This window comes from Muntiacus reevesi, chromosome 1 (genome assembly GCF_963930625.1).
Source record: "Muntiacus reevesi chromosome 1, mMunRee1.1, whole genome shotgun sequence".
Classification (NCBI taxonomy): domain Eukaryota; kingdom Metazoa; phylum Chordata; class Mammalia; order Artiodactyla; family Cervidae; genus Muntiacus; species Muntiacus reevesi.
In genome coordinates this window covers 168,417,617-168,434,045 of record NC_089249.1, presented here as the reverse complement: position 1 = coordinate 168,434,045, position 16,429 = coordinate 168,417,617, and the positions used below count along the sequence as shown (strand labels likewise).

The window sequence follows — 16,429 nt, the reverse complement described above, 5'->3', positions numbered from 1 at the left end:
CGTAGGCCCCCCGGAGCCCCGCGGGAGAAGGCCGCCCGGGGCCACAAGGCTGTGCGGGCGCGCGCGCGCGCCCCCGACAAGTCCTCGGGGCTCTGCCCTCCTCGGGCGCGCGCCCGCGCCCTCCCCACCCCGCCCCTGCCCCACGCCGGGCTGGGTGGACCTGGCGTCCCGGGCCGCGCGCGCCCCCTCCGCGAGCCGGGACCCCGGGCCGCGCGCGCCCCGCGCCCCGCGCCCCCTCCCCGCCCGGCGGGCGCGCGCGCTGGCTCCCGCTCCCGCTCCCGCTGGCAGCCGCGGCTGCGGCGGGGATTGTTTTTGTTGTCGCTGAGGCCGGAAGAGCCGCGGGAGCCGGGTCCCTGTCCCCGGGCCGGGCGCCGCCGCCGCCCCTTGCCCAGTGCCCGCGTCTCCGCGGCGCACCCCGAGCGCCAATATTCCGGAGATCAAGCGTTACGCGGCGGCGGCGGCGGCGGCGGGGCCCGGAGCGGGAGGCGCCGGGGACCGGGGCGAGGCGGCCCCCGCCGCCGCCATGGAAGCGCTGGGACCGGGTGAGGAGCGCGCTCGAGCCGGGACCCAGACCGGACCCCGGGAAGCCTGGGCGAGTGGGAGGGCTGGCCGCTCCCGGTGGCCCGGATCGGCTCGTGCGTACCTGGGTTGGGCCGTCAGGCCTGGGGGCACGGGGCCGTGCCCCACTGCACAGGACGGAGGGAGCTGACCCCGGCCTCGGGGGCGGGCGAGGGGGACGGGTTCCGCGCCCCAGCCTGGAGAGATGAGCCAGGTCCCTAGGTCTAAGGAGGGGGAGGCCCTGGAAGGTGAGCCGCGTCCCTAGGTAGAGGGGAGAGCTGACCCAACCTCAGGGAGGTGGTTTGTACTCCAGGGTGAGGCGAGGCCAGTCTGGGTCACGGAAGGAAAGATTGTGCCAGGTGCGCAGCGGGGGCCTGGCCCGGACCTGACCGGGAAGGACTCCGCCACCAGGGGTATTTTGGCTTGGGGCCGCACCCCTATTTTTCTTTGCCCTGGCAGACAGTCCAGAGCTGTCAGATAAGGAAGAAGAACTTCCCCTAAACACTTCTCCTTTGCCCTGAAGGCAAGGGGCCAAGTGCCCACCCTTTCTCAAAGGCCCTGAAGTCCCGAGGAGTATGTTTCCGTGTCTGTGTCTACCTGTCATTCTGCACAGCAGACCTGCAGCCGTCTGTCCTAGCGCCTCCGTGACAGGCGAGTTACCCACCGGCGACTCCAGCTCCAGCTTTAATGCCCTGAGTATCTTCTAATTGGGTTAGAAGTAGTTGTGAGGATCAAATAAAGGAGAAAGTGCTTTGTGAACTGTAATTCCTCATCGTTATGAATGGCCTCTGGTTATCTCCCCAACTTTGCCCAAACCAGAAGAACCATTCCAGGTTGTAACAAACGCCCTGCAGGTTGGAGTCGAGTGCTCCCACTTGAAATCCCAAGTTTCTAATGTAGGTCAGGGCTTAGGGAGTCTGTGTTAGAATTAACTTTAATATTATGTCTTATCTACATAGTTGATTTAGTTGTAGAGCATTTCATTTTTTTAGTGCATAGAAAATTCAGTCTACCATTTGAGTTTGGAAACTTTGAAGGTGTGTTTGCTTAAAACTTGTTTACATGGCTGACTGATCCTACGCCACCTTAATTTGCTGTTTAAAGTATTTTTTAAAGGACTTCATAGTCAAATTTCATATGCCTCTTAAAAATAAGTTAGTTTTGTCACATTAATATTATTTGATAAACCTCAGTGTGAGTATTACACTGGGTTACTTCAGCTACATCCTCCAGGTAAAAGCAGGATCTGGTCTTTAGGAATGTAACAGACTTCTGTTCAAATCCAATCTAGTAATTTAATAGTTGTATAACCTTGGGCAAATTATTTAATTCCTTTGAGCTTTCATTTCCTCATCTATAAAATGAGAGTAGTAATAATTATGTGCTGCAAGATTGCTCTGAGAATGAAATAAGGTAATGTATGTGAGAAGTCTTGTTGTAGATAGTAATGCATTGAAAATACTCAATAAATGTTTCTTCCCTCCCTTCCCTGTTAGTAGGTCATAACTGAGTCAACTGTTGGCTTTATGAGCTGACATTGAAAGAGGCTATGTAACTGTATACAAACTAAATTTCATGGAAAAGATCAGTCTAGTGTTAGGAACATCCCGGGGACTCTTTTTTTTTTTTTTTTTGGTTTGATTTTAGCTTTTGTGGGTTTGAGGGCTTATCAGTTCACCCAGGATTATGGAAAATTAATTCTCACTAACCACATTTACGAGATACTAATGAAAAAGCCAACACAGATCTTTTCTGTTGGTTGGAATATTTTCTTGCCTGCTGTCTAGCAAACTCCATTTTTAGTGTCAGAGTACCTTGGAAACCCAATTAATAACAAGAAGCTGCTTGTTGAGCACAGAATCAGAGCAAAGGGAGTTGCTAGTCTTGTGGGATATTTTGTCCGGGCTAAGAACCTGGAGAAGCTCTCTTGCTTCTTTGCTGAAGCACATGGAGCACTGTTCTCTCCTCACCTGAACAATCACTGAAGCATGTTTAGTCTTGCTCTGCATTCTCTCATCCAGTTTCAATTTCTAACAGCAGCTGGGAGGTTTTAGATTAGATTACCATTTATTTTGTTTACATTAATAATAGGGCTTCCCTGGTGCCTCAGTGGTAAAGACTCTGCCTGCAATGCAGGAAACCCACGTTCGATCCCTGGGTTGGTAAGATCCCCTGAAGGATGAAATGGCAACCCACTCCAGTATTCTTTCCTGGAGAATCCCATGGACAGAGGAGCCTGGTGGGCTACAGTCCGTGGGGTCACAAAAAGAGTCGGACATGATGAGTAACTAACTCTGTCATATTAATAGTGCGTGCATGCTCAGTTGTGTCCAGCTCTGCAACACCATGGACTGTAGCCCGCCCTGTCCATGGAATTCTCTTGACAGGGATACTGAAATGGGTTGCCGTCTCCTACTCCAGGGGATCTTCCCCACCCAGGGATTGAACCCAACATGGAATTGAACCCGTGTTTCTTACCTCTTCTGCATTGGCAGGTGGATTCTTAACCACTGTGCTGACATTTATGGCTTACAGCGCTTTACAGTTTGGAAAGTGCTTTCTCAGCTGTTAGTTCGTTTGATCCTCTGTGAGGTAGGTAAGGAAGGTATTATCCCCATTTTACAGATGAGGTTCAGAGAGCTTAAGTGACTGTATTGAGGGCTCGAGGCTAAATGATTGAGGATGAGTGTGGATCACCTGACTCCTAGTCCAATGCCCTCCTCTTCTCTGAAGCTGACTTCATCCAGTCTGTGTTGAGTCATAGTAGTTACCTTTTTGGAAGATGTAATTCTCAGACTTTGTCACTAGATTCTTGAGATGCTCCCAACATGAGGACCTTTGAGAAATAACTGTAATGTTTATACAAGTGCAATCATAATAGCTAACACTTATCGAGTGCTTACCATTATGAGGCACTGTGTTAAGCCTTTTGGGCTTCCCATGTGGCGCTAGTAGTAAAGAACCCATCTTCCAATGCAGGAGCCTAAAGAGATGTGGGTTCCATCCCTGGGTTGAAGATCCCCTGGAGGAGGGCATGACAGCCTACTCCAGTATTCTTGCCTGGAGAATCCCGTGGACAGAGGAACCTGGCGGGCTACAGTCCATGGGGTCGCAAAGAGTCGACACAACTGAAGCGACTTACACCATGGCACATCAAGCCTTTTACATACATCACCTCATGAGATCCTCACAATAGCCTTATGAGATAGGTGCTACTATTATCATTTTTATTCTTCCATTTTATAGATAAGGAAACTGATTGGCTAAGAAACTGGCCCTGGGTCATGCAGTTAGGGAGCGGTAAAACCAGAGTTGAAACCCAGGCAGTTTGGTTCCAGACTTTATTTCTTCAGAAGTCGTTTTGATAAATTCAAAGAAACCAGCTTTGGGGATGGAAACATGTAAAATATATTTTTCTAATTAAATCTTCTAAACTTATTAAAAGGAATGATCACTCAGGTTCTAACTTTTCTCTCTTGCCATGGAAGAGGAACACTATTTCCTTTTCTCCACTTCTTAATCCCTTTCCTTCATTTACTCTGCCTCTGTCTCTTTAAAGAGCATCAAGTACTTCTGAGAGGTATATATGCCATAGGATTGTGAAATATACTGAAGAAGAGAAAGTCCTGAACTGGGAGTTAGGGGACCTAGATTCTAGTCATGATTTAAAATCGAAGTCATATGTCCTTGGGCAAGTCATTTGATCCAGATTTCTGTTTGCAAATTTCTATCATAAAGCTGGATTTGTAATACAGTGATTACTTAAGTGTGTCTTGGAATATGCAAGGCTAACTTATCTATATGATTTAGTTGGGTGAATTCAGTATGCCTGTCCACCTCTGATGTTATTTATTGTCTACTTCTTACATTGTTGATAAATTCCTTATCACACCCGGAGTAGATCCCCTTGTTCACCAGAAATGGAACTCAACTCAAAGAAATATTTTTAGCATAAATTATGTGCTTTTGTTTTAATGAAAAATAATCAATTATTTTAGAAATGACTAGATTTCTGTTTAGTTTCTATCTGCACTGCTACAGAGATTATTAGTATTGTTCAGTTCAGCATTTACTGAATTCCTACAATGCACTCATCATTGAATTAGGTTTTACGATAACTTTGAATTGGAAGTCCATTTCTTCTAAGAGTTTACAGTCTAGTGAAGGAAACAGTAGTTTAACAAGTTGTTTCTAGATACTTGTCCTACGTGTTCCCTATACAAAAGATCTGGGGGACACAGAAGATGTATCCTCTAGCTTAGGAGAGTCTGGAAAAGCTTTCCAAGGAGGTTGCACTTGACCAGAGTTTTGAAGGACGAGTATAATTCAGGGGAAGAATGAACAGTGAATTTAATACGTGAAAAGATTTTCAGTATTTTAGGAGTTAGTGTGTGGTGATCTGTCAACACAAATTTCATTGAAGTGTTTGCTTTGATTTTCCTAAGTGATATTGGACCAGAACAGCTTCTTACTTCAAAGTGTTCTCTCCTTGGTGAATTGTCTTTGTTCTTGGTGAAATACCATTGCAACAAGAGAACCTGTTGTAACTTTCCTTTGTAAATACAGCTCACTTTACTCAACACCTATTCATAGCAGAAAAAAATGTTTATTTTTTGGACCAGTGTCTATTTGACAATATCATCAGAAAGGAATAAGGTTTTCTGTAGACAGATATTTCCCAGACTGTTTCCTTAAACCCTAATTTACTAACTATTGATAGATGTTTGATTTTAAAAACAGAGAAAGAGTTAGTGTGTATGTGCATGTGTGTGTGTTTTGGGGAAAAATAAGCCAGGTAAATGATGAGTTAAACAAGCTTATTTATTACATGACTTGTTAGAGAATTTAATAGGATAATATATATAATGGAATTTTAAGAAGGGGAGAGAATAAACAGGGTTTTTTTAGCTTATGGAAACCTTTCTTTTTTATAGACTATCTTGTAAACCATCAATAGAATAATTGGGAATGACTGCTCTATCTAGACTAGGGTTTCTCAGCCTCAGTACTATTCGATACTTTGGACTGAATACTTCTATATTTTGGGGGGCTGTCATGTGCTTTGTCAGTATCACCCCCCAATTTGTGACAATGAAGAAGGTCTCCACATATTTGGCAAATGTTTACTGGGGGACAAAAGCTCCCCCAGGTTGAGAACTGCTTGCTAGTCTAGACTGTCAGTTCCCTGAAGGCAGAGGTTCTATCTTTTTCTTGAATCTACAGTAAAGCTTAGACATGGAATAAATGGATAAATGTTTGTTGAAGAAATAAACTAAATCTTATGGTCAGGAAATATCAGATTGTCCAGATTTTTAAAATATCAGGTTATAAGGAAGAAAGTCTAGCCTCATTGGTATTGTTTCACTGTCTAAATTAGCAATTAAATTGCTAAAGATAGCTGCTATTTAATCTCTGACAGTCTGTACAAAACTGTAATAATCAAGCTAATTTGTGGAGGATTAATGGATCATCTCCAGCCTGAACTGATGATGGCCTCCAGAGTTTAGAGATTATTTTATTTTAAAATACATACAATTTTGTAAGCCTAGCTGTAGATCTACTGATACTGATAAAAGGTTTTAGACAGTAGAGTGCATCTGAGAGTTCATCATATTGTATCTCCTGTTGATATCCCCCATATTCAAAATAATAGCAGTGTGGAAAAAATATTTAGAAATCTAGAGAATCTTAGGCCAAAAAGCTTTTTACATAACTTTTTATATCGGAGGATGTTCAGCGAATGATAAGATCGCAATAATTGTAGCTGTTTTTGTTTTGTTTTGGCTGGACTGCACAGCTTGTGGGAATTTAGTTCCCTGGCCAGGGACTGAACCTGGGTCCTTGGCAGTGACATTGAAGAGTCCTAACCACTGGACTGCCCGGGAATTCCCAATTGTAGCTATCATCATCATCATCATCATCATGAAGGGAATATCATCCTTCACAAACAAATAGCAAATCAAATAATCTTTCAATCTCTTCAGGGCCTCCAGCCAGCCTGTTTCAGCCACCTCGTCGTCCTGGCCTTGGAACTGTCGGAAAACCAATTCGACTGTTAGCTAACCATTTTCAGGTTCAGATTCCCAAAATAGACGTGTATCATTATGATGTGGATATTAAACCGGAAAAACGGCCTCGTAGAGTCAACAGGTAAGGATTAAAAAGAATAGACTTATATATGTATTTAAATACACATCATTTATTTATTATGAATCATCTTGTTCTCTAAACTCTTTTAACATGTAGGCTTTGTTTTTCTCTAAGGTGGTGAGTTTCTTGATAGCAGATATGCTATCTCATACTTGGTTCTCCTTCATAGATTCTAGCAGAGTACTAGATACATCATCCTTCAGTCAGTAAATAATGAATGAAGAATGGTCCCTCTTTCACTGTCCAAAGGTAGCAGAAATTTATAAAAAATAGATGAAACCATTGATGTCTATGGAAAATAGAACTATCTGAAAATTCAAATTTTGTTATTAAGTGTTGGTATTGGACTTGAGAAAAATATAAGTGTAAAGACAGAAGAATCATCTTGGGGTATTGAAGAAATTAAACTCAGAGAGAAGCTCTGTTTAATTCTAGCATTATCCAAGAGGGGTCTAGATAGGATGATTTAGGTACTGTGATCTGTATATCTTACCAAGGGTGAAGATACAGCCCTATAACAGATCTTCTTCCAGTGTGCTGAGACCACTCACTTTCCTTGTTTCTGTATCTTCACTAATATTCAGTCATTAACATTATAGTTCTTGCCTTTTCAAGAATGCTTTTACTGTCAAGTGAAATTTTTTTTTGTGGCTTGATTTTTTTCTCATTGTAGATCAGTTTTTTGGCCTTCTGGTGTAGTTCATTCTCATGTAAGCCTTTAACTGTTTGACTGTTGTATAACTGAAACCAATAGTAGTAGAAGCGATGGTAATGGCTAATATTGATGCATTCAACATACAGTGCTCTTTGTGTGCCAGGCGTCGTTCTGTGTTGTGGGAATATAGCATGAAAAAGCAGGCAAAAGTTCCTGCCCTCGAGGAACTTACACTATAACGGGGGGTAAGTCCAAAAATAAGTGAATAAACAAATAAAACATATTATTTGCTAGTTGATGATAACTTCTATGAAGAATAATAAAACAAGGATGGAAGATACAGATTGAGGATGGGTCATTGATTTTATGTGTGTGTGTGTGTGTGTAGATACATACATATGGTATGTATGTATATTGTAAATATGTATATCTTAAGACAGTAAAGAATCTACCTGTAATGCGGGAGACCTGGGTTCGATCCCTGGGTCAGGAAGATCCCCTGGACGCGAGTGTAGCAACTCACTCCAGTATTCTTGCTGGAGAATCCCCATGAACAGAGTAGCCTGGCTGGCTACAGTCCATGGGGTCTCAAAGAGCTGGACATGACTGAACGAGTAAGCATGTATATGTGTTGCACATATATTATGTAAGATGTGTGCGTGAGTGCATGTGTGTATATATGTGTGTGCATATTATATGTACATGTAATATACACATTATATGTATGTGTGTGTGTATGTATGTTATAATAGTGTAGTTAGGGAAAGTCTCACTGAAAAGTGACATTTGAAGAGAAACCTAGAGGAGGTGAGGGATATCTCCTTGAAGAGAACCCCAGGCAGAGGTAGCAGCTTGCATGGTGTATTCAAGGAATAGCAGATAAAGCCTGTATTGCTGGAGTAAGTGCCGGGGAGAGTGATAGAGAAACTCCTAAGGGCCTTATCATGCAGAGTCTTGTAGGTCGTCCTAGGAGTTTAGTGTTTACTCCTATTAGATGGGTTTTGAGTAGACATTTGATATGACTAACTGAGATTTTCAATGGATCATTCTGGCTGCTGTGTTGAAGATGAAGCCTGGCACTAAAGCTGAAAAGCCGAGAAATCAATTAGGAAGCTCTTGTAATGATTCAGGTGAAAAGGGCTGGTGACTTGAACCTGGGTTGTAAAAGTGATAGTGATAAGAAGTGGTCAGAGTCTACAAATATTTTAAAGGTGGTGTCAGCAAGATCTGTTGGTGGGTTAAAGGTGAGGTATGAAAGAAATGAATCGTGGCTGATTCCAGGGTTTTTGTCCTGACCAGAGGGAAAGAGGGAGTTGCCATGTATGGAAATGGAGAAAACTATGGGAGAGGCAACAGGGGTCAGGAGATCTGTAGTTATTGAAATGTTATGATTGAGAGGTCTGCTAGACATCCCAGTGGAGACCTCAAGCAGGAAGTTGGATACATGAGGTTGGGCTCAGGGGCCAGGTTATAGGCTGGAGACAGACATTGGAGAGTCATCAGCATATTGGTGGTAAAACCATGCGACTGGGTGAGATCATGTAGGAAGTGAGTGTGGTTAAAGAAAGAGAGACTCCAAGACTGAGTCCTGAGGTAACAGCGCTTGCAGACTGGGGAGGTGAGGAAGAATTAGCAAGGAGACTGGGGGCGTGGGGAGAGCCCACTGGGATGAGGGAAAACCAGGGCAGAGTGAGGAGGCAAGGGAAGAAGATATTTTAAGCTGAAAGAATTGATCATCTAATGTTCAAGGAGTATTGGAGTTTGCAATGTGGGGCTCACTAGGGACCTTGATAAGAGTAGTTTTGAAGGAGAAAAAGGCTCATGAGAGAATATTGAAGAGAGAATGGAGAGGAGCAGTTAGAGACAACTTTGTCGAGAGATTGATGCAGTGGGAAGCAGAGAAATGGACTGCTCAGATGAGGAGGAAGGGTGAAATTTCAGTGTTTTTAAGATGAGGAAAATTATAGGTATTTGTATGCTGAAGAGAATAATTCAGTAGAGTGGAAAATTTTGATGATTCAAGAGAAATGAAGATTCCTGGAGTTATATCTTTGAGCATACCAGAGTAAATAGGCTGGTTAGCAGCCATTTAGTATTTTTCTTTTTTTTTTTTTAAATGTTTGTGTTAGTTGCTCAGTCGTGTCCAATTTTTTTACAACCCCATGAACTGTAACCTGCCATGCTCCTCTGTCCATGGAATTCTCCAGGCAAGAATACTGGAGAGGGTTGCCATTTCCTTCCCCAGGGGATCTTCCCTGGCCCAGGGATCGAACCCAGGTCTCTCACATTGCAGGCAGATTCTTTACTGACTGAGACACCAGGGAAACCCCCCTTTAAAAAAAATACTTATTTTTATTTATTTATTTGGCTGCACCGGGTCTTAATTGTGGCATGTGAGATCTTCGTTGTGTCATGCACACTCTTAGTTGTGTGAACTCTTAGTTGTGAACATGGAACCTAGTTCCCTGACCAGGGATTGAATCCAGGCCCCCTGCATTGGGAACGCTGAGTCTTAGCCACTGGACCACCAGGCAAGTTCCACAGCCATATAGTCTCGTCTAAAATATCCATAAGATATTTGGTTCACGTCAAAAGGTCCCTGAAATTTGGTCCTATTCAAAACATCTGTGAACATATTCAGCCCATGCCAGATTTTTGTTTCGGACAGAGCTGAATGTCAACACCCTCTTGGTGTGGACCAAATGTTTCATGGATGTTTTGGACAAGACCAAATGTCCTGCAAGGAGTAGGCTTATTGCATGATAAACACTGTTCTAGATAGTCTATGTGTGCTTATTCACTTAATATGACAATTTTTGTGGTGGATTTTATGATTATTGTAATTCTACAAATGAAGAAATAGATGTGAGAGAGTAAGTAACTTGTCCAAGGTCATACAACTCTGCAATTTAATCCTTGTGTGACCAGGGGCAAGTTACTTGCCATTCTGAATTTTTATTTTTTCTCTTTAATATGAGAAAAATTATTGCACTGCTTGTCTCACAGGTTGTTGTGAAGATTAAGTGAGAATAGAGGTGAAAGTACGTTTTCTTTTTGGAAAATTTTATGGTTATATTTTAAGAATGTAAGATAAGAAATTACCCTCTCCATCTGAAAATATACTATTCTTAAGTCAACTTTTAAAAATTGGGACTGTATGAAACTATATTTCTCTATCAGTTTTTTGCAATTGCATGACTTAGTTTGAAAACATATGGCTTGCCCACAGCTTTCATTTGCAGTAGTGTTAATGCCTTAGTTTTTTTGTGTGTTGTTGTTGTTTAGTTGCTAAATCGTGTCAGATTCTTAGTGACCATACAGACTGTAGCCTACCAGGCTCCTCTGTCCATGGGGTGTCCTAGGCAAGAATACTGGAGAAGGTTGCCATTTCCTTCTGCAGGGCATCTTCTCCATCCCAGTGATCTAACCTGTATCTCTTGCATCAGCAGGTGGATTCTTTACTGTCAAGCCACTAACTAGCGAAGCCCCAATGCCTTGGCTAGTTGTGATTTATTTTGACTTTTAAGATATAGTACACACACATGGTTTCACTAATATTGGTGAGACATAGCACCTGATTTTTCATTGACTTTAACATTCCAAAGTCTCACAGATTCAATTCTATTTATCTTAAACAGTAGATTCTAGTTTCCCCACATGTGAGTTCATCTTAGATCCTGCATACAGTGTGATCTGGTGTATATGACAAAACGCTGTTCATATTTGATTGACAGAAAGGCTTTCATTCTAAAAAGAAAGAAACTACACTAATAATGGAATGGGGATATTTTATGGAAGGAGGAAATTTTATGATGTCCCCTTCTTTATACTACTTGGAAGCAGTTTGGCATATAAGACGACATTAGGAGGACTAAAGCTGAAGCTCCACTACTTTGGCCACCTGATGCAAAGAGCCAACTCATTGGACAAGACCCTGATGCTGGGAAATATTGAAGGCAGGAGGAGAAGGGGACGACAGAGGATGAGATGGTTGGATGGCATCACCGACTCGATGGACATGAGTCTGAGCAAGCTCCAGGAGATGGTGAAGGACAGGGAAGGCTGGTGTGCTGCAGTCTTGGGGTCGCAAAGACTCGGACGTGACCGAGTGACGAAACAACAGTGCAGAATGATAAATTGCTAGCATTAGTCAAGGGGTTGCCTCAGTCTGTTGACTATGATGCATCTTAGATTTATTTACCCTCAGATGTCTGCCCACTCTCTTTTCCAAAACCAGTGTACTTAAATAAGGATGCATATTTGATAACAAACTTATTATTGTTCAGTTATGAACATGCCAAATTTAGATACCTAAGATAGGTTACTCTTATAAGGTTCTATTTATCATAGGAGAGGATTTTCGAAAGCAGGAATTTGAGAAGGTGCTGCAAATTTTCTTCTCTTTCCTTTTATTCGCTCCTTTTTTGTTGTCATCCCATGATTGCTTTTGTTCACTTGCTATTTTTTTTTTAAGTTACTTGAATCTGTAACTTTAACTCTTGCTTTTTCCAAAGAATTTCAATTCTCATATTCCAGGCAGAACTGGCCTGGGTCATCTTTTTCTTTTTTTGCTCTGAGCCATTTTTAAACTCTTTATTGATTTTGTTACAATATTGCTGGCATCTTAGCTCCCCAACCAGGAATTGAACCCATACCGTCTGGGTTGGGTTCTCCAGGAACCCAAGTCTTAAAACTTCTCCAGGAGGTCTTAACCACTGGACACCAGAAAGATCCTCCAAGGAGTTTTGACCTGAATTTAGATAATTAAGGTATAATGACAGTTTCCTGTTCACCACCATTTCTCAGAGCTAACCTCCACTGTCTCCATTACTGTTAAGGGAGGTAGTAGACACAATGGTGCGGCACTTCAAGATGCAAATATTTGGAGATCGGCAGCCTGGCTATGATGGCAAAAGAAACATGTACACAGCACATCCACTGCCAATTGGACGGGACAGGGTAAGTGTTAACAGCAAGAAACATTTATTAGACTTAGGTCATTTAGTAATAATTACTTAGGACAAAGATGTTTCCCTTTCTAATGACAATTCAGTTCTTAAAGCTGTTTCTCTTGGTGATGATAGATTTGTTATTCTGTACATATTCTCTTGTTTTTTAATTAATCGATAATTGACTGTTAGAATTTAGGTTGATTGTTTCCACAAACTGTGGAAAATTCTGAAAGAGATGGGAATACCAGACCACCTGACCTGCCTCCTGAGAAATCTGTATGCAGGTCAGGAAGCAACAGTTAGTACTGGACATGGGACGACAGACTGGTTTCAAATCGGGAAAGGAGTACGTCAAGGTTGTATATTATCACCCTGCTTATTTAACTTATATGCAGAGTACATCATGTGAAATGCCAGGCTGGATGAAGCACAAGCTGGAATTAAGATTGCTGGGAGAAATATCAATAACCAAAAAAAAAAAAAGAAATAATAACCTCAGATTTGCAGATGACACCACCCTTATGGCAGAAATCGAAGAAGAACTAAAGAGCCTTTTGATGAAAGTGAAAGAGGAGAGTGAAAAAGTTGGCTTAAAACTCAACTTTCAGAAAACTAAGATAATGGCATCTGGTCCCATCACTTTATGGCAAATAGATGGGGAAACAATGGAAACAATGACAGACTTTATTTTGGGGGCTCCAAAATCACTGCAGATGGTGACTACAGCCATGAAATTAAAAGATGCTTGCTCCTTGGAAGAAAAGCTATGACCAACCTAGACAGCATATTAAAAAGTAGAGACATTACTTTGCTGACAAAGTCCGTCTAGTCAAAGCTATGGTTTTTCCAGTGGTCATGTATGGATGTGAGAGTTGGACTATAAAGAAAGCTGAACACTAAAGCATTGATGCTTTTGAACTGTGGTGTTGGAGAAGACTCTTGAGAGTCCCTTGGACTGCAAGGAGATCCAACCAGTCCATCCTAAAGGAAATCAGTCCTGAATATTCATTGGAAGGACTGATGTTGAAGCTGAAACTCCAATACTTTGGCCACTTGATGTGAAGAACTGACTCATTTGAAAAGACCCTGATGCTGCAAAAGATTGAAGGTGGGAGGAGAAAGGGACAACAGAGAATGAGATGGTTGGATGGCATCACCAACTCGAGGGATATGAGTTTGAATAAGCTCCAGGAGTTGCTGATGGACAGGGAAGCCTGGCATGCTGCAGTCCATGTGATCGCAAAGAGTCAGACACGACTGAGTGACTGAACTGAACTAATTTCATCTTTACATATGTTCCAACTTTCTCACAGTGTGAAAGTGCCACCTGAATCTGAACAGTAGAATTTTTATTACTTGTAAAATATTGTGTAACACTTACTTAACGAAAATATTTATAATACCACAATAACTTTTTAAGACATTTGCTCTTAAAATTTAAAAGCAATACATAATTATATACTCGTTATAAACTTATTCAGACAATCTAGAAATGCTGTGGTTTCCTGCTTCCCCACCTGCTTGCATCCTCAATCCCATTTTCATTTTCAGAGGAAACTACTATAATAGTTCAGTGTGTGTCCTTTCAGATATTTTTATGTTCATTAGCTATTTATGCATGTTTGTTGTTGTTGTTGCTTAGTCGCTAAGAGGTGTCTCACTCTTTTGCTACCCCATGGACTGTAGCCCGCCAGGCTCCTCTGTCCGTGGGATTTCCCAGGCAAGAATACTGGAGTAGGTCGCCATTTCCTTCTCCAGGGGATAGTCCCGGCCCAGGGATCAAACCTGTGTTTCTTGCATTGCAGGTGGATTCTTTACCACTGAGCCACCAGGGAAGCCCATTTATGCATGTTTATATATATTATTATTTGTTTGCATATTGTTCTGTGATTTATTTTTTCGTTTTTCACTTAACAATATATCTGGGAGATCTTTCCATCTCTGTACATTTACATTTACCATACTTTTTAAATTTTTTATTGTGGTTAAACAATATGCAACATAAAATTTACTATTTTAACCATTCTTAAGTGTACAATTCAGTGGCATTAAATATATTCATATTGTTATGGGACCATGACCACTGTCCATCTGTAGGACTTTTCATCATCCCAAACTGAGACTCTGTACCCATTAAACAGCAGCTCCCTATTTCCTCCTCTCCTATCCCTGGTAACCACTATTCTACTTCATCTTTATAAATTTTTTCTAGGTACTTCATGTAAGAGGAATCATGCAATATTTGTCATTTTATGTCTGGCTATTTCACTTAGCATAATGTTTTCAAAGTTCATCTATGTTGTAGCATCTACTTTATTTTTAACTATTACATAATATTCAATATTAAATTATTCCCCTACTGATGGAACCTAGGTTGTTTCCAATGTTTAGCAATTACAGAAAGTGTTAGATATCATTATAGGTATCTATATTGACTATTCCTGGGGTCTCTCAGCCTTTGTAAATGTGTCTGTATATGTATTTTTCCTTAGGTTGATATGGAAGTGACCCTTCCAGGTGAGGGTAAAGACCAAACCTTTAAAGTGTCTGTTCAGTGGGTGTCAGTTGTGAGCCTTCAGTTGCTTTTAGAAGCTTTGGCCGGGCACTTGAATGAAGTCCCAGATGACTCGGTTCAAGCACTTGATGTTATCACAAGACACCTTCCCTCCATGAGGTTAGTTTGAATTCTTTGCCGTAAATGTCAGACTTTTGTTGGTAGGTTGCACTGGTACCCATGACTTCTGCATAAGTCATAGTTCAAACTTGGTTTCAGTTTACAAAGTTGAGAGTGAAATTGAAAGATCTTTTCTAGTTTTTATTGTGAAGCATGCAAATTTTTGTTTCTTCAGGTACACTCCAGTGGGTCGCTCCTTTTTCTCACCTCCTGAAGGTTACTACCACCCTCTGGGAGGGGGCAGGGAGGTTTGGTTTGGCTTTCATCAGTCCGTGAGACCCGCCATGTGGAACATGATGCTCAATATTGATGGTAGGATGGAACTCTGTTACCGTTTACTCTTTGGGCTGGTTTTTTGGTCTTTTCCCGTTCCCTGAAGCTAAGATTCCTTCTCTGTTTCAGTATCTGCAACTGCTTTCTACCGGGCGCAGCCTATCATTGAGTTCATGTGTGAAGTTTTAGACATTCAGAACATCAATGAACAAACCAAACCCCTAACAGACTCCCAGCGTGTCAAGTTTACCAAAGAAATCAGAGGTAGGTATTTGCATCACTGTGGTCTTGGTCAGGCAGCTCAGTGTGGTCCAAGGAGCACCGTCTTACAGTCAGACACTCGTGGGCTTCCATCCCATTCCTGCCAGTTCTGTCACTGGGGCTTTGGGCAAGTTACTTAACCACTGTAAGCCTTAGTCTATTCTAAGGTAAAAATAATAATATGAATCTTGTAAGATTGCTGTGAGAATTAAATGCAACTGGGTGTATAAACTTCTAGTACATGTCATGCACTTAGTAACTGTTGCTTTTACATACTTGAAAACCTCCATTTTAATAAAATGGAAGGACTGAAATGTCCCATGGGCGCCCACTCCTTCTGTGATGTTCCCCCAGTATTCTGATTGGGGCGGAGATGGTGTGCGCCTGTACGTATGCATGGGAGTGCGTGTGTTTCCCCAGGTGTCTACCTTCACATGCTGTTCTTGCTCCCCTTCCCCCATCCTTCATCTCCTTGCATCCCCCTGTGTCTTCCTTCTACCCTCTGGGGTTCAGGGTGGCCCTAGAGAAGCCGAGAGAAGGATCAGGATGAGTGAGTCTCAGATTTCTAAGATTTCTCAGATTAATACAAAAATACAAGTTTGTTTATTCTCAGAATTTCTTTGCTTCTTTACTTGTTAGCTATCTTCTCTCATTATACCATAAGCTTCCTTAGGGCTATCTCTAGGTTTAAGATTAAGTAAGCACTAAATCATGGTTGATGCATGATATATATTTGTTGAATGAAGTAATACATTAAAGTAGGTGCCTAGTCTTCAGTCATCTGGATTCTAATTTTTTCTGCTTGGCTGAGGCTTTTTTGCCTATGCATGATGAAATCTTTCCCATATCTTTGCAAACTTTGTCTTGTACAATGTCATGCCTATCTGAAGAAAACCTTCAAATCTT

At 41.8% G+C, this 16,429-nt stretch overlaps 1 protein-coding gene across 1 annotated transcript in view; it reads left to right on the top strand.

Moving 5' to 3' along the window:
* Positions 1-293: 293 nt before the first annotated feature.
* LOC136154309 (protein argonaute-4) overlaps positions 294-16,429 on the top strand; it is a 36,372-nt gene continuing 20,236 nt past the window's right edge. Inside the window, exons 1-6 of the mRNA XM_065916629.1 lie at positions 294-542; positions 6,543-6,708; positions 12,202-12,322; positions 14,808-14,989; positions 15,165-15,301; positions 15,392-15,526. Of these exons, the coding sequence (XP_065772701.1) occupies positions 524-542; positions 6,543-6,708; positions 12,202-12,322; positions 14,808-14,989; positions 15,165-15,301; positions 15,392-15,526 (760 nt within the window). The 5' untranslated portion in view covers positions 294-523. The remainder of the gene's footprint in view (positions 543-6,542; positions 6,709-12,201; positions 12,323-14,807; positions 14,990-15,164; positions 15,302-15,391; positions 15,527-16,429) is intronic.